The sequence below is a fragment of the Larimichthys crocea genome, chromosome XI (genome assembly GCF_000972845.2).
Source record: "Larimichthys crocea isolate SSNF chromosome XI, L_crocea_2.0, whole genome shotgun sequence".
Taxonomy (NCBI): domain Eukaryota; kingdom Metazoa; phylum Chordata; class Actinopteri; family Sciaenidae; genus Larimichthys; species Larimichthys crocea.
The window spans coordinates 1,438,111-1,465,747 of record NC_040021.1 but is presented as its reverse complement, the minus strand read 5'-3'; the positions used below and the strand labels follow the sequence as shown (position 1 = coordinate 1,465,747).

The window sequence follows — 27,637 nt, the reverse complement described above, 5'->3', positions numbered from 1 at the left end:
CACATGCTTCCAATGACTGATCCAAAGTCAGACGTGACAGACCAGTGCTTCATGTTTGTCGTCAACCAGTAGTAGGAGGTACCTCAGGAGGTAGAGCCATCCACTAATCAGGTGATGGGTGAACCCCAGCTCCTCCAGTCTGCATGTCGGAGGGTCCATTGGCAAAATACTGCTCCATCTGTGTATGAATGATCACTGTATGGGCAGTTGTGGCTCAGGAGGTACAGCGGGTCGTCCTAACGGGTTGTTGTTGATCAGTCATTGATCCTTCGTTTGATCTTAAGATAAGATAAGATACTGAACCTCCAAATGCTTCCAAAGTCTACGAATGAAATATGTAGTGTATAAGTACCTTAAGGGGTTGGAAGACTACAAAGTCCATTTACCATTAGCAGTATTGCTAAGAATGGCTATGAAAGCCTGATTCTGAGCTGCTTAATAGATACAGACCCTGAACAAGAAGCTGGCTGACGTCCCTCAGCTGAAAAACTCTTTGTATTGCATAAAAGGAAATGACGTGCAGCATGTGGCGCTTCATATTCAGCATCAACTCTGTATCTGTGTGTTTGTTGCAGCATGTTTGTTTTGCTGAAAGGAGCCACCAAAGAGCAGGCCTTCAAGATCGGCAACGAGATCGCAGAGGCAGTGACTGCAACCAACCCCAAACCAGTCAAGCTCAAGTTTGAGAAGGTACTGCATGCACGCACGCACGCACGCACGCACGCACGCACGCACGCACTCACTCACTCACTCACTCACTCACTCACTCACTCACTCACTCACTCACTCACTCACTCACTCACTCACTCACTCACTCACATTCTCTCCACAATTATTTGGATTTGGGTCAGTTTGTGCCAATTTTCTTTTTTCATCCACACATTTAGGCATAATTATTGATCTGTGTGTGTGTGTGTTCCCAGGTGTACCTGCCCTGCGTGCTGCAGACAAAGAAGCGCTACGTGGGCTACATGTATGAGAGCCTTGACCAAAAGGAGCCCGTGTTTGACGCCAAAGGGATCGAGACGGTGCGCCGTGACGGCTGCCCCGCTGTTTCCAAGGTAACAGGCAAACCAAGCCGCCTCCTCCCTCCTCCGTTTCTCTGTGCTCTACACCAATCACAGCCACGCCAGCTTTTCTTCCTGCTCAGACTGCTTCATGTGTGTCAGTCAGGAGGAGAGGGCCCTGACTGGCTCTGTGTACAGACACTGAAGGCTGAGTCACTGAATCATATTTAAATATCACAGAGATTAAACAGCAAGTCTGCCATTTTCTCTCCACAATCTCATTATTTATCATCTCATCTGTCACAAACGTGTCTCCTGCTCAGATCCTGGAGCGTTCCATTAAGCTGCTGTTTGAGACTCGGGACATCAGCCAGGTGAAGCAGTACGTGCAGCGTCAGTGTGTGAAGGTCCTGGACGGCCGGGCCAGCATGCAGGACCTGACCTTCGCCAAGGAGTACCGGGGCAGCGGCTCGTACCGGCCCGGAGCCTGCGTGCCTGCCCTGGAGCTCACCAGGTGTGTGTGTGTGTGTGTGTGTGCGCGTGTTGTCAGCGGGCATTTGGAGAAAAGCCACGTAGAGAGAAACACCACAGCAAAAGAGAGCGTTTCACTTGGATAAATATGTCTGCTGGCCGACTCTGTGTGTGTGTGTGTGTGTGTGTGTGTGTGTGTGTGTGTGTGTGTGAGAGAGAAAGAGCTTGCTGTCAACAGTTACAGTAGTCAGTGTGAATCCAATTACTCCTACCCCACAGTGCTCATTGTCTGGCTGCACTCGTCTGCATGTACAGTACCTGAGTCTGTTGCTAGGCAACGTAGCTCTTAATGGGTGAGAAAAAAAAAGATTTCAGAGGAAAATATTGAGCCTCATTCATGAACACTGGTGCAGTGTGTCATGTTTTTACCAGGTGGTTCCTGATGTTGCTGAATTCATCGTCAAATGTTTCATGTACTAAATAATGAATTCTCTTAATATGAATGATTTGATGAATAATGATCACAATATTTGACACGTGATTAGCTGCGTTAGGTCCAACAAAGTTCTGTGTGTCTTTGCTCTCAGGCGTATGATGGCATACGACCGCCGCCTGGAGCCGCGCGTTGGCGAGCGGGTGCCTTACGTGGTCGTATACGGGATGCCCGGGGTGCCCCTCATCCAGCTGGTGCGTCGGCCCATGGAGGTGCTGCAGGACCCCAGCCTCCGCCTCAACGCCACCTACTACATTACCAAGCAGATCCTGCCGCCACTGGCCCGCATGTTCCAGCTGATCGGAGTGGACGTGTTCAGCTGGTACCAGGAGCTCCCCAGGGTGAGACGGAGAGGAATTTCTATTTAGCGTCAGGAAATGAGCGGCCATTAGGATTTTTATCTCACCTCTGTAATTTAGAAGCAATGCAGATGAGCGACGGTGATAATCCACACGGACTGTAATCTGACCCACATGAAAACCTTCAGCGTGAAGGAAAGCAGCGTGATTAATCACATCTGGGTTTGGAGAATTAATTACTGGTTAATTACATGTACGCTTGGCTGATAAGTGACTCGTTGGCTTACTGTTGAACACGACAGAGTGAGGACTGGTCTGCTTCCCTTCCTGCCAAAATAAAAGCAGGCTTCAGAGGGTCCCTTTCATTCAGTGCGTTTAGTGTGAGAGAACAAAGGATGAAGAGAAAATCTCTGTGCTTCCTGCTGAGGATGGAATGAGACTCATCAAACTGCAGTCAGTCTTTGTGTCAACACTGGAGTCAGCTCTGACTACAGATCACACACGCCACCTGCTGGTGGAGCTGGAAGCTCAAAATCAAATGGATGAATGACAACAAACCACTGTGTGAACGAGGCAGCAATTTTGTAAATAAATGTAACTCCTCTGTCTTCTTCTTCTGGATTATCCTGAAACTGTTGTTGGGCCAATAGAATTTCATTCAAGCCATTCTAAGAGTGTCCATGTGTAACTCCCATGTGTGTTCACAGATCCAGAAGGCGTCCTGCTCCTCCGCAATGGGTGGAGAGGAAGTGGGGAGGAAAGGAACCATTTCCCAGTACTTCACCACGCTTCACTGCCCTGTGTGCGACGAGCTGACCCAGCTGGGCGTGTGCTTGCGGTGTCGAGCCGAGCCCCAGCGAGTCGCGGTTACACTCTACCAGGACATGAGACAGTGGGAGAGTCAGCAAGACCAGCTGTTGAAGGTGAGAGACAGGCGGGTGAGAAAGAATAATAGATTGGCTTCTGACTGCAGACTCTTTGAATAATAATTTCTTCTCCAAAAATATCTTCTCATCCTCGTCTCTTATGAAAAAATCTGAAAATATGCAAATATTGTTCATGTTTCCTCGTCGTTTGTGACCCAGAGGCTTCTGAACTAGTGGTGAGCTCAGAATCATCTCGAACATCCAGATGTCAAATTGAGATTTAGGGCTAGAAACTTGAGCAGATGAATGCTGAAACAAACATCTGCACAGTGAAGCTCAAACATCAAAGTAACAAGAAAAACACGTCTGTCCAAAAATAAAGTTCAAAATGTGAGGTGGGCTTATATTTACAGAAGTGTGCTGCATTCACTTGCAAAAACAAATATTGCCCTGTTTTTCGAAATAATGATTTTCTCATAATTCCAATCATTTTTAAAAGTTTAGTTTTTCTGTTCAGAGGCTACACGTCTGTCCAGGAACACTGTGGGCTTCTGAAGCATCATGCAAACCTTCAATTTTGTGCTTTTTCAGTTTAACAAATGGAAAGCATGAACTACACTGGAGTCTGTTTACAGTGACAGACAGATCCATATACACGTGTCCCGTCTGTGAATAAATGTACGCATTTTTATAAACTACGATGACATCTCTCACCTGCGTCCAAGCACACCTCTGACTGTGACCTCCAGCGTCCCTGCACGCAGGGGTGTGTGCACAGAACAGCCGGTAACAAGCACTCTGCAGTGGGCACGGGCCACACCTCCCTCTGGTTCTCCATCAGAGTACCAGGGGGTGAAGACTAGGGGGCAGAGAGCTCCCGCTGGAGCTCACTGGAGGCTGTCCCAGGCCTGAGAGCCAGCATCAGGGGCTTTGGGTCAGGTTCAGAGGGCTGAAATCAGTGGGATCATACGGGATGCTGGTTTTGTGAATTGGGTTAGGGCTCAGAGGGGCATGCAGTCTGCTGGAGTTCTTGTTAATTTAGAAAAACAGAGCAGACTGTTGTTCAATCAAAGTGATTGTTGTGCACTTCTGTACATATCTGCTATTCTCACAGCTCCTCAAAACTAATGCTTGTATATGTATGTCATCATAAAAAAATCTGAATTTTGAAAAACAAAATGCTTCTACCTGCGTTTCTGTTAACTGTAATGAGGACATCTGAGTAGATTTGAGAAAGCAGCTTCAGGAATTCTAACCCAGACTGGTGAGAGCTGTTCCTCCAGTCTGTCAGGGGCCACAGAGACACGAGTATATCCACATTGACTGGCTGTCCCTGTTTGGGGATCACTTCCTCATTCTTGGAACAATTGAGGTTTCCACGCCTTTGTTCATACCAACCTTTCACCCAGTCCTCATGGGTATTTCTCACAGTCGGGAGATGCACTGATAACATGTCAAATGTATAGCATAGCCTCATACCTGTGTGTGTGTGTGTGTGTGTGTGTGTGTGTGTGTGTGTGTCCAGATCTGTAGGAACTGTAGCGGCTGTGCAGAGCGGCAGGTGCCCTGTGTGTCCCTGGACTGTCCCGTCCTCTACAAACTGTCCCGGGTCAACAGACAGCTCTCCAAGGCCCCCTACCTCCGACAGCTGCTGGAGCAGTTCTGATTGGCTCCCGAAAATCCAGGAGCTCCATGCTGATTTGGTGCTAATTGCTGCCCCCGCCCTCCCCTGGCCCTGGTGTTTCATTGTCCTTTCAGTTGTAATCGTTTAAATGGTGCTTTGATTGGACCCTGTCGGGTTTCCATCCCGTCTTGTAACTGTTATTTGTTCTCCAGTGTTTCTCTGCGTGTGCAGACCGTCTGGTCAGAGCCTCCTGTGGGGAGGGCTCATGTTTGTCTTCATGCTTGTTTGCTGCCGTCTCCATTAGCTGCTATGGGCCGAGCGAAGCTGGCGTCTTCGGTGACACAGCGACCGACTGCCTGTCATGGAACTGAGTGCAGGCCAATCAAGGATGACTTGTTGTATCTCGTATGCGCTGTAGCAGTTTGAAGTCATTTGGTTTTGAAGGAGCTTCCTTTCAAATCTCAAGACAAACTACATTCAAACCACTAATTGACTTTTCTTCATTTTTATATCGACTGCAGTTTTTGTAAATAGTTCCTGTATAGCTCCATCTATAATCTCACTGTGCATTAGCATTAAAAAAGACAAAAGCTCCGGCCATGAATGCAATCCAATCTGTTCTGTCCTTCTGCATTCTGATAAAGGATGATTCATGTTCCTTTTAACCTTGATTGTATTGATGTCCATTTTTGGAAGATTTGACGTGCTCTCCTCAGAGTGTGGGAACTGGAAACCATTTCAAGTTTTTATTTTTTAAAAATCTGGGACTGTTGCAATACTGTATTTTGATAATTTATGTCATGAAGAGTCTATTGTTTCCTTGTGCATATACAGTTGTGTGTTTCCAATTTTCAGTGCAAAAAAAACAAAAAAAAAACCAAAACATCGAACCACGTCAAGATCCGAGCTTTCAACTCAGCAGACATTGTATAAATGTAAAAAATGATGGAGGTGTTTTTTTGTTTGTTTTTAATGGACATTGCTGTGGGTGGAGGTTTGAGATTGATATAATAAAAAGTCAATGTATCAAAATGTCTCATGATGTATGATTCAATCTCACAGTGACGACACGTAACTTCGAGAAGCACATGACACATTACAGTACATGACGAACAAATCAGATCTCATCTTTACAAAGGTGCAACAGACACATGAACTCATCACACATTTCCTGTTTTTTTAAAATCACTGCGATAGTGCAAAATTAAATGACATTTTTAAAACATCCGTTTTTTTGGCAGCAGGGTGGCATGATGAAGAGGAGGCTGACCGTCTCTGGTTCAATTCATTCACTCTGCTCATGTGTCCTCAAGCAAGGCACTGAATTCTACCAGCACTAGGACTCGACCCCTGACCTTTGACCTCCCTGTGGAAGAGCGTAGGCCAACAGACTCTTCATAGAGACTCATCAACATAAATATTATTTATAACTTGTCCTTCATTGAGCTTCGACTTGTCGTACTGTATTGGTGGTTTATAAGCTGCACAGGTTTCGGTCAGTAGTCAGCGTTGTGTTCACTGCACAGTAAATCATCAGACTGGTCATAAATATTTAGAGTTTTTAGGTTCTGGACAACAAACGAGCACAGACGTGTCAAGGCATGGCTCTTTAAGTGTTAAGGGAGAGGTCGACAGGAGGAGTGTTCAGTCTCTCTTCTCTCTCTCCAGAGAGAGCAGTAGTTTGCGTCTGGGGGAGTCTCCTACGAGGGAGATGATGTCCGAGAAGGAGGTTCCCCCTGCGGGCTCTGTCGCCTGGGCGTTTGAGGCCGCAGAGCTTCCTGTTGAACCGGTGATGTGAGGAGGAGAGGACGCCTTGCTAGGTGAACTGATGAGACTCGGCGTGTCGTCCATTTCTATTACCTCAAAGTCTGCGTCGTTCCACTGGTCAGCCTCGTTGTCCTGCTCCTCCTCCTCCTCTTCGTCATTGGCTCCTGAGGCCAGCAGCGCCTGGCGGTATTCGCTGTCGTCTGCGTCAGGCCGGCCTCTGGTGCGGGGTTTCCTGCTCGGGCCAGTGGGGGCCGAGGCCAGTTTGTACATGACCGGGAAGAGGATGGAGGTGAAGGTGGCGGTGATGAGTGACAGGTACATGAGCAGGGGTTGGTCCGGGAACTGTCCCAGCAGGAAGCCTATTAGAACGGGCAGCACCATCTCACCCAGCGCCGCACCCACCACAAAGGCTGCCGCCGTGTGGCCTGTCACTGTGGTGTACTGCTCCAGCCACGAGATGCCGCTGGGGAAAGTGGTGGCCATGGACGCCCCGTACAGACCAGTGCATACCCACAGGGCCACCTTCTCCTTGCTGAAGAGGCACAGGAACAGAGAGGACACAGTGGAGCCCACCAGGCAGAGCAGGATCATGGTGCCCGGGTACATGCAGGCCGCAAAGAAAATAGCCAACCCCCTGCAGGCAGCAAACGTCCCCCAGAACAACGAGTTGAGCCCGGCCGCTTGTGACTGATCCATGTGGGCATAGTCCTTGGCAAAGGTGTAGATGAAGGAGCCGTACGCCACCTCAGCACCTACGTAGCCAAAAAAGAAGAAGAAGAGCAGGGCGACGAGAGCCATGTGATGTTTGGCCACCAGGGGCTTTCCTGCAGACGCGCGGCCTTTGTCACGAGAAAAGCTGCCGCGGAAGAAGAGGAAGAAGAAGAGAAGGGAGACGAGGAAAACGAAAGAGCCGATCACAATGTAGGCCCACATGGATTTGAGGGTGCTGCTCCTGCTGTGGATGTAACGGCTCATAGTGTGAACGTCGGGGGATATCGGCTCTGTAGTGACAGGAAGTGTGGTGTTGGTAGGTGTGATGCTGCCGTTCCCGTCGGGCCCAAACAGCAGCTTGGCTATGATCGGAGACACGAAGGCCCCGGCTGCAAAGCTGAAGTGTAGAGCTTGCATGTGAGGGCCTGCCTGCTCACCCCATGTGTTCAGTATGAGGACGTTACCACCTGACAGAAAGAAGAGAACAGAACATTTAGCAGGAGCTACCGCAAGCTGCTGTCCTACAATGTGTCATGTATGATGGCCCAGATTTAGAAACAAACCTACATCTGCCCCTCAGTGACTGTGACTCACAGATCACATCAATATTTTTATATTAACAGTGGGTCAAATAACTGAGTGTAATTTGAAGAGTCACTTGTGGTGACAAACCCGCGGGGGATCATCACCTGACGCTACAGTTCCTCTCAGCTCATTTGCAGGCGGCTGTTTTCAATGAACACACTCTGAACAGACCTGCTCAGCAGCAAACAGCAGGCACACTCAGCTAGAGGCCAGCTCGTGAAACAGAGTGGAGCATTTAGCAGCTAAAGAGCCAAAATGTTTCCCTCAGGAGCTGGTGGAGACTCCAAAATGAATGATTATGTTGCTCTGCGTGTGCTAGATGGGGAAGCAGGCAACTGTTTGCCCACATATTCTTCATATCAACTCAAATATGGCAACGTTCTGTTCTTGTTCTGCTGCCTCCAAGTGGCCAAAAAGAATCAATGAATCCAGGTCTGAAACAGCCTGCTGGTAGCCATCTTAACAGCCAAGGAGATAATTATCTGAAGGCAGGGCAGGTCACAGAGTGAGATGGTCACCAGATCGGCTGTAACACTGCCTCATTAAACTCACCCAAATGTTCACTAAAACATGTTTGAACTGTTAAGCTCTGACCAGACAGGCTGCCATTCCACTGCCATTTGTTTTCACACTGGGTGAGTCAGGTATTAGGTGTTGTCTCACCTGTATCCAGGACACCCATACACATCCCGATGCTGGACATGAGCACGGTGAGCAGCAGAGCCTGCTTACAGAAAGGGATGGCACACATTCCAAACGCTGTGACCAACATCGAAAACCCTGGAAGACACAAGAAAAAAAAAAAAAAGAGCTGCTAAAGTTTGAAACAGTTTGCAGCACGACTTCTACAACAGCTGCCTGTGGTGAAGGGTTACCTAACAGGAGATGAGGGTTCATGCATTCGAAGAGAACGCCTCCTATGAGGGAACCGCCGATGTAGCCCGCGGAGCGTCCAACAAAGATGTAAGAGATGTTGCTGATGTTCTTCTTCACATTCAAAGCCAGGTCCTCAAATGTGGGGCCGAGGACGGAGATACTCATCCCCTACAAGAACAAGAGACCGGCACGAGGTGCAACCAGAGAGGAAAGTTACTGCGTGTGAGCACTTTTCTGCATGTTTACAGTAATATCCACCCCTGGAAGATATGATATATATTGTTTTCACTCACACTACCTAAAAGAAGCATGCTGTCTGAATCTAAAAGCTATCTGTCTAAGTGCAGAGTGACAGCAATAATACACTAAAAGCAGCATACCTTCTGCTTCCACTGCATTCTGGTTGATCACTGCTATTACTATGACTTCTTTCATGGGTCTATTCCTGTGTAGTCACTGAATTCACACAAAAATGACTTTTGCTATTCATGTTTTATTCTGCTGAACATGTTCAAATAGTTTCAGAACCACCACCTGACTCCTTATGCCAAACAGTAGCAGGTACCTGTATCAGTGATGACGTGTTAGGCGTACAACTATCAAACACTTCTTTATCTCCATGTCCTGCAGCTGAATGAAAGTGGGTTCTGTTGCTGAAATAACAATGCTCCCCCCCAGTGTGTAAATGGAACAAGAAGTGCTGACGTTTCCAGAAGGAAACAGATACTCTGGTGTATGCTGATGGATTTCTGTAATCTGATGCAGCAAGCATTGGTTGAAGAGCAAGTTTTGCAACTATGTAAATCCTGCCTGTGCAGGATACTGCAGCTCCCTGGACAGGATCTCTGACTGCACGTTACAATCGGTCTATTGTTGGCTGATAGTAAGCCCAGCTCATGTGTGACATGTATCACTGACCAGCTCTCACATGTACACACTGGACTGCTAGTTAAAGACACAGAGGGCTCCTTCACAAACAACCTGTACATTGTGAGTTACAGAGGAAGAGTTCCTGTCAGATTAAACTGTATACTCTGAGTACAACACACCCTAAAATCATAAGGACTTCTTCCACTGAAGAGTATCTGTCAAATATATAACTTAATATACCCATATAATAAATAACTATTCATTTTATGCCTGCTGTACTGTATTTAAACAGATTATACACGGACTCCTGGGGCGTAAACAGGTACCATTAAACGTTACATTAACCTTTGCTACCTTTTATAACCGGCTAGCTCTTTGTTAATGTCTGCACACTTTCTATTTCCCGAAGAGAAGGCCGTGTATTCCCCCTGTAAGCACACAGCCGTGCCGTGCCGTGCCGTGCTGTGCTGGACTTACCAAGCCGAGGAAAGATCCACAGAGCGCGAGGGTCACCATCCAGCGGCCGCACGCGCCATATCCGCCCCTTCCCCCGGCCACCACCTCCACTCGGTCGGCGTACGCCGCTTTCGTCGACCTCTTGACCGCCTTCAGCGCACTCTTGAGCCCTCTCCCGGTGTCCTTCCTCTTGTCAAACAGGGTGTCCTCCTCCTGGTCGTCGTTGTCGTCGTCGTCCTCCATGCTGGCGAAACGAACGTGCTTCTTTTTGACGACGGCGTCTCGCGCGGCTGACGAAGACATACCTGTCAATTTGTTACTACGACTGCTGCTCGTGCGTGATGCTGCGTGCGAGTACCCAGCGCTGACAGCTGATGGCGGTTTGCTTTTTCCTGTCGTTTTTTTCGCTTCTTGTTTTTAGTTTCTCGGGGCTGAGCGGTTCAGATGAGGTCAGTCATGTTGGAAACAGCTGGGTGCACCGGAGGATGACAGCGAGGTGCCGCCGCTGCAGCCGCGGACTGCCTCCATACGCCGACAGCTAATGTATGGCTGCTGCTGGACGTTTGCAAAGATCGTGTGTTCAGGATGACTGCTCACTCGGTGTAAGGAAGTGTCCCACCTTATGAATGACGCAAAGACCGCGTTATGTACATATCACCTCACTGACTGACGATATGTATATTCACCTTCATTTATAACCTAAACTTTTTAACATAACGATGTCTTCAAAAGGAAGCCACGTGTACAAATAAAAACAACCTTCCCGTTAATGTCACTGGTGAAATATATAACGCTACCACGCTTGTCAGCCAGTTCAGATGATCGTTGATGATTTAAGTATCCTGAACTGAGAGCAGAGTGAGCCCTCTCTCTATTTGTCTTTCTCTGATTCTGAGTGACGCGTTACATTTGAACTGAGAGGAAATGGCGGCCTCTAGTGTTTGGAGAAGAGCATAGTGTTATAACCATGGGCTGTATAGTAATAAGAATCTCGCTGTAAAACAAATGTATACATACATATATACAACCCCAGCGACTGTCACATTTTTTTGTAAAAAAAAAAAAAAAAAACTAAAATAACCTTATTCAATGTTAAGTTATACCCCAATTCACAATACTGACATTTCAAATAATGGACTCAAACAAAATAAATTATTATATTGTCATTCTTTATTTAAAAAGTTAATTTAAGAAAAACTCCTAACCTCAACCAAACGGTTTCTGTAGTGACTCATCAGTCTCTCACATCTCACGTTGGAACGATGAAACTCAAATTGTTTTGAGATAACTTCATATATATATATGGTTGGCTACCTCCTCTGCTCATCTGTCGTCTGTTATAATATATAAATATGTTATAAATATATTATGTATGGACTACTACAAATAAATCAGGGCCATTTTTAGCTGTTTTGGGACCCTATGAAATGCTATTTGAGGGGCCTCTATTTTGTCAAACTAACCTTTTCAGATGATCTGTGGCCATGGTACAGCCTTATTACTTTTTATTAGTTTGTGAGTTTTTATATTTCAAGAGGAAACCAGGCTAGAGTACATTAATAAATGCAACAGATACAGCATGTATCATGAAGTTAAAAAAAAAAAAAAAAAGCGCTCTCCCCACCAATCCATAACAGTAAAAAATAAATAACCTTAGACCAGCATGCATATTAATGTGCGAACAATAACAAACTAGAGACATGTATCACTGCAACACCTTCAGTACAATTTTGGATCAGTTTACAAGAGTGTAGTATGTAAAACCACAAGTCTGACGTTTTAGGCCACTGCACAAGATCAGCTTAGCTTTGCTTATAACCTATAAAAAGGTTAGATTTTTTTAAGCATATAAGTGCATCACACAATAAATAAGGGGGGTGTCTGGCTACAAATAAATGATAAATAATTAAAAATTCTTTCCAAATATATTGAGTCCAAACTTGCAGCTTGGGGCCCCCTGGTGGCTATAGGGCCCTATGCATGTGCATTGGCGAATATTGCAAGAAACTGCTCTGCTAATTTCTGCTCTCTGCTACACATTAATAATGAGAGAAAGAGAGTAGACTAGAGTCAGTATAGTGGACATTATCTCTGTCATGTCGAGCATGGTATTCCATTTCCTGATGTAGAGTATGGTTTTACTTTTCACTGTAGTTGTTTCCACTTTTTGATAATCACAAAGAAGCAATATTTCTGTTTTAACAGTTTGTCTACAGACATGTAGATTTTACAAATGTCCAACTACTTTGAATCCACTATTATAATATTTAATAACATGTGCCTTCGGTCTATAGATATTATGAAAACAGCTCTGGAGGTCTCAATGACTCAGTGCAGAAGGTGAAAAAAAAAAAGGTAAAGTATGCAGAAAAAAGTGCTGAAAGCAGTGTAAGGAGATGGGGGGTCAAAGGTCAAACATCTTCTCAACAAGCTTTTCTGTATCTCAGCACTGCATCTTCAGTGAAGCAGCAGCAGCACTCTCTGCTGTCTATAAAAAGAAGTGAAAATGCTTACAGCACCTGGTATTCTCAGGCGGCCTCCCATCCACGTACTAACCAAACAGGACTGATCCTGGGACATAGTAGATCAGATGGTTTTATATTATTTGCATAAAGAAATAAACATGAATTTAATCTCAATGGAAGTTAGTTTTAAAATAATTTACTTGTCAATTGTTGAGTGAAAAACACTCAAACTAATACACATACCAACTGTATCATTCTAATAGAATGAATCCTTATAGAAAAAGCATTCCCAGGTCCCTGCCTTTGCCTGGCACCTAGCTGGAAAAGCTCCTAACACCTATGCCTCTCCCTGCAGGTGGTGGGCCCACAGGGCAGTAACAATAATATGGAAGTGATATATATAGTGTATATTTAGGTTAAATACTGTAACCCTACTGTACAAAACCTATTCTTTTTCTACTTTCTGTTTTCATTGCAGCTAGTGGAAGAACATTTGAACAGATGACTGAGCTAAAAACTAGTTCTCTACTATATTTCTACTCTTCAACTGAGCAATCTCCTTTGTTGGCTTTGATCTGATATATTGTACGTAGCTGTGGGAGGATAAAAGCAATATGGCAGAAAAAGCTTTCAAGATTAATACTCAGAAAAATAAGGAGCGGACAGGAGAACCAAAGCTGTAGGCCTACAGTATGTATAGTATGACGACCACATGCATCTTCTACGTTCTACAAAGACTATTTGATTTGTCCGTCAACAGTAACCTAATCAACAGATTTGATTATTTACTAATTGTTTCAGGTATTAATCCAGCAAAAACTACCAACAGTTTCTGATTTTGTCTGTTTTATATTATTCTTAATTGAATCTCTGTGGTTTGAACTGTTGGTCTGATAAATCTTTCACCTCACCGTGGTATCCGTTATTACTTTTAGAGATTTTGCTGGCAAAAAGATAGACCAAAAATAAAAAGACACACGGATCGATTCACTCCAAATATGTTTTCACACATTTTCAAATATTGCCACTGCGCTGTTCCTCTCTCATGTTAAATGGTAAATGGACTATACTTATATGTCTCCTTTCTAGTCTTCCAACCACTCAAAGCGCTTTTACACTACATATCTCATTCACCCATTCACACTGATGGCACTGGCTGCCATGCAAGGTGTATATCAGTATTTAGTATCTTGCTCAAGGACACTTGCACATGCAGACTGGAGGACCCTATGCAAGATGCTTTTTGGGGGCCCTACAACCAAAAGACCCAATGACTGCCAAATCGACGGAGGAAAACATATTTTAAAAAAAAAAATATTTTAAATTATTATTATAATTAGGTTTTATAATTAGTCAAGTTATTTCTATTACATATTGTTGTTGTGTTAATGTAAACAACAAAATAAAAAAGCTGTGTTTCCGCCCGGTTTCGAACCGGGGACCTTTCGCGTGTTAGGCGAACGTGATGACCCATACAACTACGAAAAACCGTGCTGCCGCTGAGCGTGCACAGGCGCAGCCGGAAGCAGCTATATGCTGGACGAACTGATCCGTGAACTCCCCAAACGCAAACCGATTGCGGAATGCCCGATCAAAGAGGAGACACTCTGGATGGCTGTTACACACAAGCTGCAGTGCCTATCAAGAAATGGTAGGCCTCCCCGTATATTCCCTGGAACCGCTGTAACAGCGGCACCATTCGATTTCGTGCCAAAAAAGCACACGTGGTTCCTCGTTAGTATAGTGGGACAGTATCTCCGCCTTGTCACGCGGAAGACCGGGTTCGATTCCCCGACGGGGAGATTCGTTTTCTACCGGCTCTTTACCGCTCGCCCAAAGAGACATAGTGACACAGCGGCGGCAGCAGCACAGAAGCGTGTCAAGAGACGATGCGGTTAGCTCCCTACGAAAAACCGCAGCAGATGCATTCTGTTGTGCACACTGCCTTGTAAGTTGTGTGGTTTTCTGACACTTTGACTTACAACACCCGCCATTGAAATACTCACGCACACGGAGAGAGCCAAGGCGTGTGTTTCCGCCCGGTTTCGAACCGGGACCTTTCGCGTGTAGGCGAACGTGATAAACACTCACTACGGAAACCTGCACGGAGCGCCAGCAGGGGCGCCACCGGGTCCAGGCACGTGCTTCCTGGACCTCAAACGCTGTGCGAGATGTACATTTTTGTTTCAGAGAGATCGGATGCGAGGTTTTCAACTGGATTCAGTCGCAGTTGCTGGGTCGTGGATTTAGTGACAGAAAATGCTGCAGGCACCATACCTGTAAAGGTCCTTTCTGCGGAAACAGTCCTTGATGGTGAATCTAGCATTGGTCGAAAATGTGTTGATTCCGGCCCTCCTATGGCCGCAGAGAGAAAACAACAGCAGCCACAGCAAAAAAAGACGTCAGCGGCTGAGCAGAAGAACAAGAATAAGTGCAAAGCAGAAATAGGCAATGTAGTGCAGTTAAAGAGAATTGAGAAGGGAAAAGGCCTTGAAATCGTGCCTGACTTCCTGGCGACCTTGGCAGCGACCTTGGCAGCGTTTCCCAAGGTCGGGTGCACTGACCATTTGACCACGCGACTCAATGTAACAACAAATAACGAGCTGTGTTTCCGCCCGGTTTCGAACCGGGGACCTTTCGCGTGTTAGGCGAACGTGCGTGCACAGGCGCAGCCGGAAGCAGCTATATGCTGGACAGAACTGATCCGTGCGAACTCCCCAAAACGCAAACCGATTGCGAAATGCCCGATCACACCTCTGTGGCTGTTACATACAAGCTGCAGTGCCTATCAAGAAATGGTAGGCCTCCCCGTATATTCCCGGAACCGCTGTAAAGCGGCACCATTCGATTTCTGCAAAAACAGCACCAGTGGTTCCCGTTAGTATAGTGGACATATTCTCCGCCTGTCACGCGAAGACCGGGGTTCGTTCCCCGACGGGGAGATTTGCCTTTTCTACGGCTCTTTACCGCTCGCCCAAAGAGACAATAGTGACAGCGCGGCGGCAGCAGCACAGCAAGCGTGTCCAAGAGACGATGCGGTTAGCATCCCTACGAAAAATGCAGCAAAGCAGATGCATTCTGTTGTGCAACTGCCTTGTAAGTTGTGTGGTTTTCTGACACTTTGACTTACCACAGCGCCATTGAATAACTCACGCACAGAGAGAGGCCAGACGTGTGTTTCGCCCGGTTTCGAACCGGGGACCTTTCGCGTGTGAGGCGAACGTGATAACCACTACACTACGGAAACCTGCACGGAGCGCCAGCAGGGGCGCCACCGGGTCCAGGACGTGCTTCCTGGACCTCAACGCTGTGCGAGATGTACATTTTTGTTTCCGAAGATCGGATGCGAGGTTTTCACATGGATTCAGTCGCAGTTGCTGGGTCGTGGGTTTAGTGACAGAAAATGCTGCAGGCACACTACCTGTAAAGGTCCTTTCTGCCGGAAAACAGTCCTTGATGGTGAATCTAGCACTTGGTCAAAATGGTTGATTCCGGCCCTCCTATGGCCAGAGAGAAAACAACAGCAGCCACACAAAAAAAGACGTCAGCGGCTGAGCAGAAGAACAAGAAATACGTGCAAAGCAGAAATAGGCAATGTAGTGCAAGTTAAAGAGAATTAGGGAAGTAGGAAGCTAAGCAGGGTCAGGGTCTGGTGATGACTGACGTGCATATATACAGTATTTCTCACTTCTCAGGGTGCACTGACCATTTGACCACGCTATTCAATGTAACAACACATAACAAGCTGTGTTTCCGCCCGGTTTCGAACCGGGGACCTTTCGCGTGTTAGATGAACGTGATGACCACTAAACTACGGAAACCCGTGCTTGCCGCTGAGCGTGCACAGGCGCAGCCGGAAGCAGCTATATGCTGGACAGAACTGATCCGCGAACTCCCCAAACGCAAACCGATTGCGAAATGCCCGATCAAAGAGGAGAACACTCTGGATGGCTGTTACACTACAAGCTGCAGTGCCTATCAAGAAATGGTAGGCCTCCCCGTATATTCCCTGGAACCGCTGTAACAGCGGCACCATTTCGATGCCAAAAACAGCACCATGTGGTTCCTCGTTAGTATAGTGGACAGTATCTCCGCCTGTCAAGCGGAAGACCAGGGTTCGATTCCCCGACGGGGAGATTTGCCTTTTCTACCGGCTCCTTACCGCTCGCCGAAAGAGACAATAGTGACACAGCGACGGCAGCAGCACAACAGGTTAGCATCCCTACGAAAAATCGCCAGCAGATGCATTCTGTTGTGCACACTGCCTTGTAAGTTGTGTGGTTTCCTGACACTTTGACTTACCACAGCGCCATTGAAATACTCACGCACAGGAGAGAGCCAAGACGTGTGTTTCCGCCCGGTTTCGAACCGGGGACCTTTCGTGTGTGAGGCGAGCGTGATAACCACTACACTACGGAAACCTGCACAGAGCACCAGCAGGGGCGCCACTGGGTCCAGGCACGTGCTTCCTGGACCTCAAACGCTGTGCGAGATGTACATTTTTGTTTCCGAGAGATCGGATGCGAGGTTTTCAACTGGATTCAGTCGCAGTTGCTGGGTCGTGGAGTTTAGTGACAGAAAATGCTGCAGGCACACTACCTGTAAAGGTCCTTTCTGCCGGAAACAGTCCTTGATGGTGAATCTAGCCATTGGTCGAAAATGGTTGATTCCGGCCCTCCTATGGCCAGAGAGAAAACAACAGCAGCCACAGCAAAAAAAGACGTCAGCGGCTGAGCAGAAGAACAAGAAATACGTGCAAAGCAGAAATAGGCAATGTAGTGCAAGTTAAAGAGAATTAGAAGTAGGAAAAGGCCTTGAAATCGTGCCTGACTTCCTGGCGACCTTGGCAGCGTTTCCCAAGGTCGGGTGCACTGACCATTTGACCACGCGACTCAATGTAACAACAAATAACGAGCTGTGTTTCCGCCCGGTTTCGAACCGGGGACCTTTCGCGTGTTAGGCGAACGTGATGACCACTACACTACGGAAACCCGTGCGTGCAGCTGAGCGTGCACAGGCGCAGCCGGAAGCAGCTACATGCTGGACAGAACTGATCCGTGAACTCCCCAAACGCAAACCGATTGCGAAATGCCCGATCAAAACGGGGAGAACAGTCTGGATTGCTGTTACACTACAAGCTGCAGTGCCTATCAAGAAATGGTAGGCCTCCCCGTATATTCCCTGGAACCGCTGTAACAGCGGCACCAGTTCGATTTCGTGGCAAAAACGGCACCACGTGGTTCCTCGTTAGTATAGTGGACAGTATCTCCGCCTGTCACGCGGAAGACCGGGGTTCGATTCCCCGACGGGGAGATTAGCCTTTTCTACCGGCTCGCCGAAAGAGACAATAGTGACACAGCGGCGGCAGCAGCACAGCAAGCGTGTCCAAGAGACGATGCGGTTAGCATCCCTACGAAAAATCGGCAGCAGATGCCTTCTGTTGTGCACACTGCCTTGTAAGTTGTGTGGTTTTCTGACACTTTGACTTACCACAGCGCCATTGAAATACTCACGCACAGGAGAGAGCCAATACGTGTGTTTCCGCCCGGTTTCGAACCGGGGACCTTTCGCGTGTGAGGCGAACGTGATAACCACTACACTACGGAAACCTGCACGGAGCGCCAGCAGGGGCGCCACCGGGTCCAGGCACGTGCTTCCTGGACCTAAGACTGTGGGAGATGTACATTTTTGTTTCCGAGAGATCGGATGCGAGGTTTTCAACTGGATTCAGTCGCAGTTGCTGGGTCGTGGAGTTTAGTGACAGAAAATGCTGCAGGCACACTACCTGTAAAGGTCCTTTCTGCCGGAAACAGTCCTTGATGGTGAATCTAGCCATTGGTCGAAAATGGTTGATTCCGGCCCTCCTATGGCCAGAGAGAAAACAACAGCAGCCACAGCAAAAAAAGACGTCAGCGGCTGAGCAGAAGAACAAGAAATACGTGCAAAGCAGAAATAGGCAATGTAGTGCAAGTTAAAGAGAATTAGAAGTAGGAAAAGGCCTTGAAATCGTGCCTGACTTCCTGGCGACCTTGGCAGCGTTCCCAAGGTCGGGTGCACTGACATTTGACCACGCGACTCAATGAACAACAAATAACGAGCTGTGTTTCCGCCCGGTTTCGAACCGGGACTTTCGCGTGTTAGGCGAACGTGATGACCCTACACTACGGAAACCCGTGCGTGCGCTGAGCGTGCACAGGCGCAGCCGGAAGCAGCTATATGCTGGACAACTGATCCGGAACTCCCCAAAGCAAACCGATTGCGAAATGCCCGATCAAAGAGGAAAACATCGGGAGGGCTGTTACACTACAAGCTGCAGTGCCTATCAAAATGGTAGGCTCCCCGTATATTCCTGGAACCGCTGTAACAGCGGCACCATTTCGATTCGTGCCAAAACAGCACCACGTGTTTCCTTTAGTATAGTGGACAGTATCTCCGCCTGTCACGCGGAAGACCGGGGTTCGATTCCCCGACGGGGAGATTCGCCTTTTCTACCGGCTCTTTACCGCTCGCCGAAAGAGACAATAGTGACACAGCGACGGCAGCAGCACAGCAAGCGTGTCCAAGAGACGATGCGGTTAGCATCCCTACGAAAAATCGCCAGCAGATGCATTCTGTTGTGCACACTGCCTTGTAAGTTGTGTGGTTTCCTGACATTTGACTTACCAAGCCCATTGAAATACCACGCACAGGAGAGAGCCAAGACGTGTGTTTCCGCCCGGTTTCGAACCGGGACTTTCGCGTGTGAGGCGAACGTGATACCACTACACTACGGAAACCTGCACGGAGCGCCAGCAGGGGGCCACCGGGTCCAGCACGTGCTCCTGACCCAAACGCTGTGCGAGATGTACATTTTTGTTTCGAGAGATCGGATGCGAGTTTTCAACTGGATTCAGTCGCAGTTGCTGGGTCGTGGAGTTTAGTGACAGAAAATGCTGCAGGCACACTACCTGTAAAGGTCCTTTCTGCCGAAAACAGTCCTTGATGGTGAATCTAGCCATTGGTCGAAAATGGTTGATTCCGGCCCTCCATGGCCAGAGAGAAAACAACAGCAGCCACAGCAAAAAAAGAGTCAGCGGCTGAGCAGAAGAACAAGAAATACGTGCAAAGCAGAAATAGGCAATGTAGTGCAAGTTAAAGAGAATTAGAAGTAGGAAAAGGCCTGAAATCGTGCCTGACTTCCTGGCGACCTTGGCAGCGTTTCCCAAGGTCGGTGCACTGACCATTTGACCACGCGACTCAATGTAACAACAAATAACGAGCTGTGTTTCCGCCCGGTTTCGAACCGGGACCTTTCGCGGGTTAGGCGAACGTGATGACCATACACTACGGAAACCCGTGCTTGCGCTAAGCGTGCACAGGGCAGCCGGAAGCAGCTATATGCTGACAGAACTGATCGCGAACTCCCCAAACGCAAACCGATTGCGAAATGCCGATCAAAGAGGAGAACAGCAGCAGGCCACAGTGAATACACTGTACACGCACTGACACAATCAGAATGCATATTTTGCCTGCTGTCCTTGGTACCGAATGTGCTTCCCTGGCAAGTACTGAACTGCTGCACCGGTTGATATTTTACATGTAAGATCAAAGCTACACTATTTTAGTAAGAAAAACTATAATAACATCATAAATATTTATTTATAATATTTATAGAGGAATATAATTAAACTGCAAAAAAGTATAGTACATCATATTTAACCTACCATTCATAATAAAAATTTTTTTTTTAGATGAAATCAAGCAAAACAAAATCTGAACTCAGAAATCAATGTTTTATTACATTTTTAGAACTTGGGAAATTAACTTATCAAACAAGAATATTGATAAAAACAAGAAGGACTAAAAACAAACGAAAATGAAAAAATAGAAATAGAAATATTGGAAATATATAACAAGAGCGATTATAAGATCACTTAGATAAACACACACACACACATATACATATATATCTATATAAGAATAACTAGAAATATTAACAAGATACAAGATATAATACAAGCTATTATATACAAGATAAAATGTCTATTTGTTTCTCTCTGTCATCCACCTCTCCTTTTCCATGACATAGAATGATGAAGCCTGAAATTCCCTCCATGTCATTTCTTTCGTCATGCCTCTGTCCTTGTATAAGGCATGGACTTTGGCAGGGCAGTATATGTATTTTCCTGCCACTCCTGGAAACCCTGTGTGGATGTGTTTGCTGTCTGGCCCCTGTTTCAGTGCTGTTCTACAGAATCGACACAGTCTTCCCTGTGATGGAGTTTCTGAGAGTTTCCTCTTCTTTTCAGCCCTTTCCTCCACTTTGTTTTTTGTTAACTGGAGTTCGCGCTGAAAGAACTGGTGGGTCCTTGTTGGTAAAAGTGATGAATGGATGAACCATCACTTTGGTAGCGGGATTTTGGCTGCCCACATGAAAGACATTTTTTTGTCTGTCTGGGTTTTTGTTGCTGCTGCTGCTGTTGTAGCAATATGTCATGTACCATCCTCTGGACATTCTCTTGTGTTAGGAGCTTTACAGGGGCAGACTGTGAGACTGGATCGACTGGATTGACAATGGCTGGTGGTAGTTCGAGAACTGGGACGTGGACAGTCTCACTTCCCTCAGTTAAATTTTGCCACAGTTTTTGTGTCTCCAAAAGCTTTTCTGGACTAGTGTTCAGTGATAAGCTTGTGTTTACCTGTTTGGCCAGGTATTTTGTATACTGAATAATGTGATGTTTTGTTGTGGGGTGAAATAAACTGTTTGGATCTGTGGCAGACTGATGGACCATAGCTGCATAGTCTTGATCCACAAGCTTTAACATGTCCTTTTGGCCACGGTGCTTGTTAAGAAGGCTGTCGATTGCCTCCTTCATGGCTGATGTCCAGCGCTTGTGGTCCAAGACGAACACTCGTCCACCAGTCTTAATTGGTCCGGTGCGGGCACTTCTTGGAGAGGAGTGGAGTGGTATGGGTGGGATATCTGAGATTTCGGGAGAAAAGATGGAACATGATTTTAAGCTATTTTACTCATATTATTTCAGCAGATGTTGATAAATAGCAGTACAGTACTTCAGCAGTACAAAAAGTGATTTACTCACCAATTTTAGCTGGAGGTCCCATGCTTCCTTGAGACAACATCTGTTGTAAAGCAGCAGGTTGGGGGAGCTGGGATGCAGTGGGTAGCAGTGGGTTCTTTGATGGTGTTGTACCAGGGGGGAGAGGCACAAGCACAGATGAATCCTCCTTCCTTTGCACCCTATGTTTGCTCCAATCAAGCTGAACTGGACGGCATCCTGACTCTCTGTACTCGAAACCAAACCTCTCTCCTGTGTCCCTGTCAGAGATGTGAAGTGCAGGGTACTGTCACACCGCGGTGAGGTCAAGCTGGGTTTTTGTTATGTCTTGTCATTTCCTGTTTTATTTTGAAAGATAACTCTCCTCTCGTTTCAGGTCACTTGCCCTTCCTCGTGTGTCACCGGTCTGATTGTCTTCCCCGCCCTGATTGTTTCCACCTTTCCCCATTACCTTGTTATATTGTCCTGCGCTCCCTTTGTCCCGTGCCAAAGTGTTTCGTCTTTCGTAGCGTGCACCAAAGCCCTTTCTCCATAGCCCATAGTCACAGCTTCCTAGCTCTAGTGTTCTTTTGTTTTCTTCCTCGTATGAGTGATTTTTTGTTGTACTTCCTAGTCTAGCCTTTTGTTTCTTTGTATCTAGCCTAGTGTGTTTTCAGCCTCGTTTTTGAGCGCCTTAAGTTAATGTTTTCATAGCCTTTTTGTTTTCCTCGTTGTGAGTGGATTTTGATTTTGTTATCTTTATTAGAGTAGTTCAGTGTTTTTTCCTCCTTGGAGTGATTTTGTTTCCTTTAGTTTAGGCCCTTTTCATAGCCTCACTCAGTCGAGGATAATTCTCGTCCTGAATAAAACAGCTGTCTGCCTAACTCTGCATCTGAGTCCTCATTTGAGTCCCGGCCTGACAGGTACTTTTGTTTTCTAGTCACCTTCTTGGATGCAGAGTTCAACTCAGTTATGAGCAAAGGATCAAACACAGGTGGGAGGATTACATCTGGCTGCTTAAGGTCCAGAAGCCTTTGATAGTTCCACCGTGCCACCCCTGTCATGCCCTGGGCCTGGAACAATTGCAGGACACGTGGGTACATGATCCACTGGGCCTGGTGGAAATGATACCCCTCTTGCTTGAGGTCCTCTGACTGGAATCCAGATGGGGCTTTTGCACCTTTCTCCGGAACATGATTTAGCTGCAGAGTTCCTCCATATCTATATAAAATTCCCTCTGTAACCACAGGATCACTGAGGCACCCACGGAGAATGTGGACCCTTTGAATGCGCCATGTTTTCAACATAGATGGTTTGAACATGGTTACATCATTTGGGTCTGTGGTCAGTGGAAATGGTGAAGGACTTTTTCCATCTGTCGACCAGTTCTGTTGGCAGTGGAATTCTGGTCCTACAGTGCTCTCGGATGTGCTGTTTTGTTGGAGTAGGTGGCTGAATTCCACAGAACTGATACGCATCCTTGAGCTTCTGCAAGTCCCCCTGATCCACCACAGAAAAGGCAGCAGAGAGGAGCTGACAGAAGGTGCTGAAGAGGGGATGGTGCTCTGAAGTGCACTCCCGTGTGAAACGCTGCATACAGTGGAACAAATCCAACTTGACCACAATGTTGGCGTTGTACTGTGTACGGGATGCACAGGTGTCTCCCAGAGTCCCAGCAGTGGCCTCTGTGATAATACTGTCTGTGGTCTTCCAGGCATCCCAGTTTAGGTGCTCTCCGTGGTGAGGCCGGAATTCTGATGCCGCACAGCAATCCCTAAATACAGAAGAGGAACTTATTAGTGTAAAATATTTTTTATATTTATAAATATTAGCATGTTATGGACGTAAAAGGGATGCAGATAGTTTCTCACCTGTCTACCAGTGGTAATTCGCTTTCTCCACTCCTGCATCCGCTTACCGCTTGGCTAACCCTGGTACATGGGTTCAAGGGACTTCTCTGCCTCAGACTGCCACATCACCCATGAGGAAAAATCATCCGTTTTCATTCATTACTGCATAACTTGACATAGTGCCCGAGATAAGTCACTTTTCGCGCCACCTTCCTGTGTGGTCAGCCGCAAGACCCTGTCCAAAATTCCCTGCATGAGCAAATGTTAATGGCTGACTGTTGGCGCTGGTAATCGTCCAATGAGGCAGTCAGGTAGGTGAGCAGAGACAGAGACTCCACACCTCCATCTGCATCATCATAACTTCCAAAGACTGTGGCATGACATCCTTCCTCACAGGTGACTAAGGGTTTTCTCGCCCATAAGCCCCCGCCTCAGCATCCCAGATGTTCTGAATGCTGTGAAGGTATTGTGGAAATGTATAATAATGTTTGAATTAAAATAAATGTGTGTTAAATGTATCTGTGTAAGTATAAGGTCACACAGAGTATATTGCTTTTGAGTGTTGTGTAACTAGTATAAGTGTTTTACAGGGTTGCAGGTTCAAGGCCACACACACAGATGAGAGAGAGACGAGGGGACTCCACTTGAGTTGTTTAGAACTGAGAGCAGACACAGAACATCTTACTAGACAGGTTGTGTTCAAAGTTTATGATGTCCTATAGACAGAATACTCTCCACGTGCAGCTGCAAACTGTTCAGGAAGAGTACTATCTATGGAGCAAAACCTTCAATAACAGTGTTTGTTTAAGAGAAATGACCATGAAAAGGAATGAAGATGTATAGTGACGCCCTATGACATATGCCTTGTATCTGTTTTGTGTGTGTGTTAATAAAACACACACACAGCCAGAAGCTGTGGGACCCCAGAACTCAGCAGGGCGAGAAGGTGAACAGACCGCGGGTCTGTTTAAGATTCAGAGCGTGTTCTCCCTTGCAAAGGCGAAACTGGAATCTGTCTTGGTCTCCTTCATTTCAGACATCTCTCTGTTTGTATTTCAGGTCTGTAGCAATTCGGGGTGGTTTTGCAACACCACAACAATTTGGGGGCTCGTCCGGGATCAACTGTGAAGTTGAAACAGACCTGAACGGTAACAGCAATTAGGCTGCTTTGGGCTTAAGGACCAGGTACGAACGGACAGAGGACATGGGCCATGGCAACATAAAGGTAAGCAGAAACTTGATCTGCATGTGACCCACCACTAATTGAAACGTGCGTGTCCTAAGGTTCAGCTAGTAAACTTGTCTTGTAAGTGAAGATGGAGAATTAAGAACACCACGACATAAAACAGTTAATGTCTGAATGAGTGAAAGAAATGAGAAAAATTATGTTTAAAGCAAGCCAAAGTCTGTGAGTGAAGATAGCAAGACCAGTATTAGAGCCTGTGAGCATCTGTCGACAAGACCAGAGCTTTGAGAACACAGGCTGTGAGTCCTCTGATAGCAAGTACAGAAACCAGTAATTAGCCAAAAAAACTGTGAGCATCTATTGACAAGACAAGGTCTTCGAGTGTGGTACGCCCACAATATCGTGACGAGGTATTGTTTTTGACTGGGTTTGAGGCCCGGGGAAGTGAGGACCCCCCGAATTCTGAATTTAACCCGTGAGCTACTTGCAGCAAGACCGGAATGTTGTTATTGTCTATGTGTTAATTTTTGTATTTGTTTGAACACATTTAGATAGATTTTAGGAAAACATTGTAATCAAATCAAAGTATAATGTTGGAGTTTTCGGAACACTGAACATAACTGCACTAGCTAGGCGGTTGTGGACGAAGTGAACAGTGCTCCAAATCACTGATATATGAGGTTGGGGTCATGATTCAAGCTAGTCATGAATCATATGGACTGACGCGTGGGACACAGCGTGCCCATACGGCTCGGTCGGACCAGACCTAGGTAACACACAGATAACACACTCCCCTAAAGCAAGCTAGATCTAACCGTGAGTTTGTTCATAAAAACAAAATAAAGAAAAAAAGAGGAACAAACAAGACCGGAGAAATAGAAGTCCCGTGAAACACAAAGCACGTCCTGAAAACTAAAAAGGTGAGTTTAATTGTACACATTAAGTCTGCATGTACATGCACACACAGAGACCACACACCATAGACCACACACTTGGGTAATGCATGAATGTGAATGTGTATGACGCTAGAGGAAGTGGTTGAAGCAGCAGCACTGGCCGGAAACCAGTCTCGGGGGTAAACGGAAGGGCCGTTGCCTGTTGAAGTAGACCACCGAAATCTAGATTGAGGATTTTTTGCACTGTGTGTACGACAGAAAAAACAGCAGTTTTATATCCGACGCATGCAGACAACAAAAACAGCAGTTTGTATATCCGGACGTCGTATTTTAATAATTGGCAGTAACGAACAGAAAACAGCGAGTTTTGTATATCCAGACGTCGTATTTTAATAATTTTGGCAGATTTACGGACGTATCATTGACAATATGGACGGAGAGTTTGACAGAGAAACAGACGATGGGGTGGGGACCCAGCAGCTCGTACAAGAATTTGACTGAACAGCTGTTAGAGATGAGCGTGTAGTGCGGAGCATGCACGGTAGTAAAGACCAGATGAGATTATAACAGATGAAGAGGATGTGAGTAGGTTGTATGGTGGTATGTTGGATGTGAGAAGGGAGAGCAGAAAGTGATAAGGGCGGTTTAGGTAAGTGTTGTTGGGGCCGAAGCAAAAGCGGCAGGGAGAGAAAAGGAAAGGAAGAAAGTAGGGGTAGAGATTGAGATAACAGGGAGTGGCAGGATCCTGAGAACGGGAGAGATGAACCCTCTAGCTATAACCGTTGGATTTATAACTCCCAGGAACTATGATGAATCTCTGCGCCCCTCAAGCGACCTGAACCAATAGATCTAAATCACAAGCTAATCAGAACTTATGATGCCACTCATTCATTGGCCAGCAACACTGAGACAATAGCGCCTTTTGGATAGGTGGATGTACAAGCCCTGGTTGTTAAATTACCTCCCTAAGTGAAGGAGGCACCCGTGGCTTTGCACAGCTTGATAGCCGGACCGCAGGACAAGATTAGCCTTAGGAGATTTTAGGGCGTTGGGTTTCTAGGTGCCTCCATAGGAGCAAGATGTCAGGGAAATTGAGATAGAGCACAAACACACTCACTAGGCATTGAACAACCAGTCACACGTGTTGCACACCATAGGCCAAAGCCAGGAGCCAAAAGACCCCTCCTAATGCCCGCAGCCAATGCACAAGATTAAAATGGGATCCTAAGCAATCCCAGAGGATTTTCTAGAATAAGAGCAAAGACACATGGATTAACGCACAACAGGTAGGGGACTCCAGAACCTCTAAAATCCGGTACCCCCCACCAGGCACCACAGCCCCCCACTGTGCAGCCCCCACACAGAGACGGGCGGTTATCCGAGGGGGAGGGGCACATGGAGAGGGGGGACGATGAAGGGTGGAAACGAATGAGGTGGCGGAGTCCACCTGGAGATTGTTGTCACATACTGTGGACGTCAAGGCCACTGGCAACGTGACTGCCCCCATAGAAACAAGCAGAGTGGATCCACGACACCCTACCCGGCGGAAAGGGGAGGGGACAGAAAATGGCCCGCCGCTAACATACACCCCTGGCACCACCGCCTATGCCCAACTGGAGGGGGAGGCGCCACCCAGATGCCAGTTACAGAATGGGACCGCTGGGAGGGGTGTGGAGACCAATATCAACAATGACACACCCCACAGAGAGGCCAAGACAGCATTAACCTGGCAGATCCAATGCTGTCAATGAAGGTAGGAGGACGACTGTGAGACACTCGTATGTGCACTCCCCCACAGTGCCACTAAACTTGTTAGGAAGAGACCTCCTGATAAAACTGGGAGCCTCTATCCTCTGTAATCCGGATGGATTAAAGGTGACTCTTACATGATGGCACCATGTTCCACTGTAAAGGACCAGCCACTGGGGGCGTATCTACTCCAACCCATTGAAGAAACATATGCTGACATTTATTGGGGAATGCTCCAACCAGAAACTGTTCAAACACCCGGTGTGCTTTCTGCCTACCTACAGTGGAAGCCCTGGATCGTCGCTCTCTCCACCCGATCCTCCCCACGTAACTCTGTTTTACGATAGGCTGCAGACAGATTGGTATCAGGACAAATTTCAGGATCAATTAGAAGGGAAAGATTGGGTTTTTAACATCCAAAACATTTATGC

General features: G+C 46.8%; 2 protein-coding genes and 11 non-coding genes across 13 annotated transcripts in view; 4 read left to right on the top strand and 9 right to left on the bottom strand.

Annotated features, from left to right (window-relative positions):
• Positions 1–5,637, top strand: part of rev3l (REV3 like, DNA directed polymerase zeta catalytic subunit) — a 75,357-nt gene extending 69,720 nt beyond the window's left edge. The window contains exons 27-32 of the mRNA XM_027284269.1: positions 576–690; positions 924–1,061; positions 1,331–1,521; positions 2,066–2,312; positions 2,978–3,193; positions 4,662–5,637. Coding sequence (XP_027140070.1) covers positions 576–690; positions 924–1,061; positions 1,331–1,521; positions 2,066–2,312; positions 2,978–3,193; positions 4,662–4,802 — 1,048 coding nt within the window. The 3' untranslated portion in view covers positions 4,803–5,637. The remainder of the gene's footprint in view (positions 1–575; positions 691–923; positions 1,062–1,330; positions 1,522–2,065; positions 2,313–2,977; positions 3,194–4,661) is intronic.
• On the bottom strand, positions 5,571–10,726 carry mfsd4b (major facilitator superfamily domain containing 4B). The gene is made up of 4 exons (XM_010735886.3): positions 10,047–10,726; positions 8,699–8,867; positions 8,487–8,603; positions 5,571–7,705 (listed from the first exon to the last, which is right to left on the bottom strand). Exons 1-4 carry the CDS (start codon positions 10,326–10,328, stop codon positions 6,405–6,407), a joined length of 1,869 nt encoding a protein of 622 aa, XP_010734188.3. The 5' UTR covers positions 10,329–10,726; the 3' UTR covers positions 5,571–6,404.
• A 4,939-nt stretch (positions 10,727–15,665) lies between these two features.
• trnav-cac (transfer RNA valine (anticodon CAC)) lies at positions 15,666–15,737 on the bottom strand. The gene has a single exon. It is a non-coding gene; the product is annotated as a tRNA-Val (tRNA).
• A 501-nt stretch (positions 15,738–16,238) lies between these two features.
• On the bottom strand, positions 16,239–16,311 carry trnav-aac (transfer RNA valine (anticodon AAC)). Its single transcript has one exon. It is a non-coding gene; the product is annotated as a tRNA-Val (tRNA).
• Positions 16,312–16,554: 243 nt separating this feature from the next.
• Positions 16,555–16,626, top strand: trnad-guc (transfer RNA aspartic acid (anticodon GUC)). Its single transcript has one exon. It is a non-coding gene; the product is annotated as a tRNA-Asp (tRNA).
• A 212-nt stretch (positions 16,627–16,838) lies between these two features.
• trnav-cac (transfer RNA valine (anticodon CAC)) lies at positions 16,839–16,911 on the bottom strand. Its single transcript has one exon. It is a non-coding gene; the product is annotated as a tRNA-Val (tRNA).
• Positions 16,912–17,408: 497 nt separating this feature from the next.
• trnav-aac (transfer RNA valine (anticodon AAC)) lies at positions 17,409–17,481 on the bottom strand. Its single transcript has one exon. It is a non-coding gene; the product is annotated as a tRNA-Val (tRNA).
• Positions 17,482–17,731: 250 nt separating this feature from the next.
• trnad-guc (transfer RNA aspartic acid (anticodon GUC)) lies at positions 17,732–17,803 on the top strand. Its single transcript has one exon. It is a non-coding gene; the product is annotated as a tRNA-Asp (tRNA).
• A 223-nt stretch (positions 17,804–18,026) lies between these two features.
• On the bottom strand, positions 18,027–18,099 carry trnav-cac (transfer RNA valine (anticodon CAC)). The gene has a single exon. It is a non-coding gene; the product is annotated as a tRNA-Val (tRNA).
• A 492-nt stretch (positions 18,100–18,591) lies between these two features.
• trnav-aac (transfer RNA valine (anticodon AAC)) lies at positions 18,592–18,661 on the bottom strand. Its single transcript has one exon. It is a non-coding gene; the product is annotated as a tRNA-Val (tRNA).
• Positions 18,662–18,895: 234 nt separating this feature from the next.
• Positions 18,896–18,967, top strand: trnad-guc (transfer RNA aspartic acid (anticodon GUC)). The gene has a single exon. It is a non-coding gene; the product is annotated as a tRNA-Asp (tRNA).
• Positions 18,968–19,196: 229 nt separating this feature from the next.
• Positions 19,197–19,266, bottom strand: trnav-cac (transfer RNA valine (anticodon CAC)). Its single transcript has one exon. It is a non-coding gene; the product is annotated as a tRNA-Val (tRNA).
• Positions 19,267–19,752: 486 nt separating this feature from the next.
• trnav-aac (transfer RNA valine (anticodon AAC)) lies at positions 19,753–19,823 on the bottom strand. The gene has a single exon. It is a non-coding gene; the product is annotated as a tRNA-Val (tRNA).
• Between the last annotated feature and the right edge of the window lie 7,814 nt (positions 19,824–27,637).

Coding starts and splice junctions, on each gene's coding strand:
- mfsd4b (XM_010735886.3), bottom strand. CDS start 10,328: ATGTCTTCGTCAGCCGCGCGAGACGCCGTCGTCAAAAAGAAGCACGTT. Junction 8,604..8,698: donor GAACCCTCATCTCCTGTTAG/GTAACCCTTCAC, acceptor TGTGTCTTCCAG/GGTTTTCGATGTTGGTCACA. Junction 7,706..8,486: donor TATGGGTGTCCTGGATACAG/GTGAGACAACAC, acceptor TCTTTCTGTCAG/GTGGTAACGTCCTCATACTG.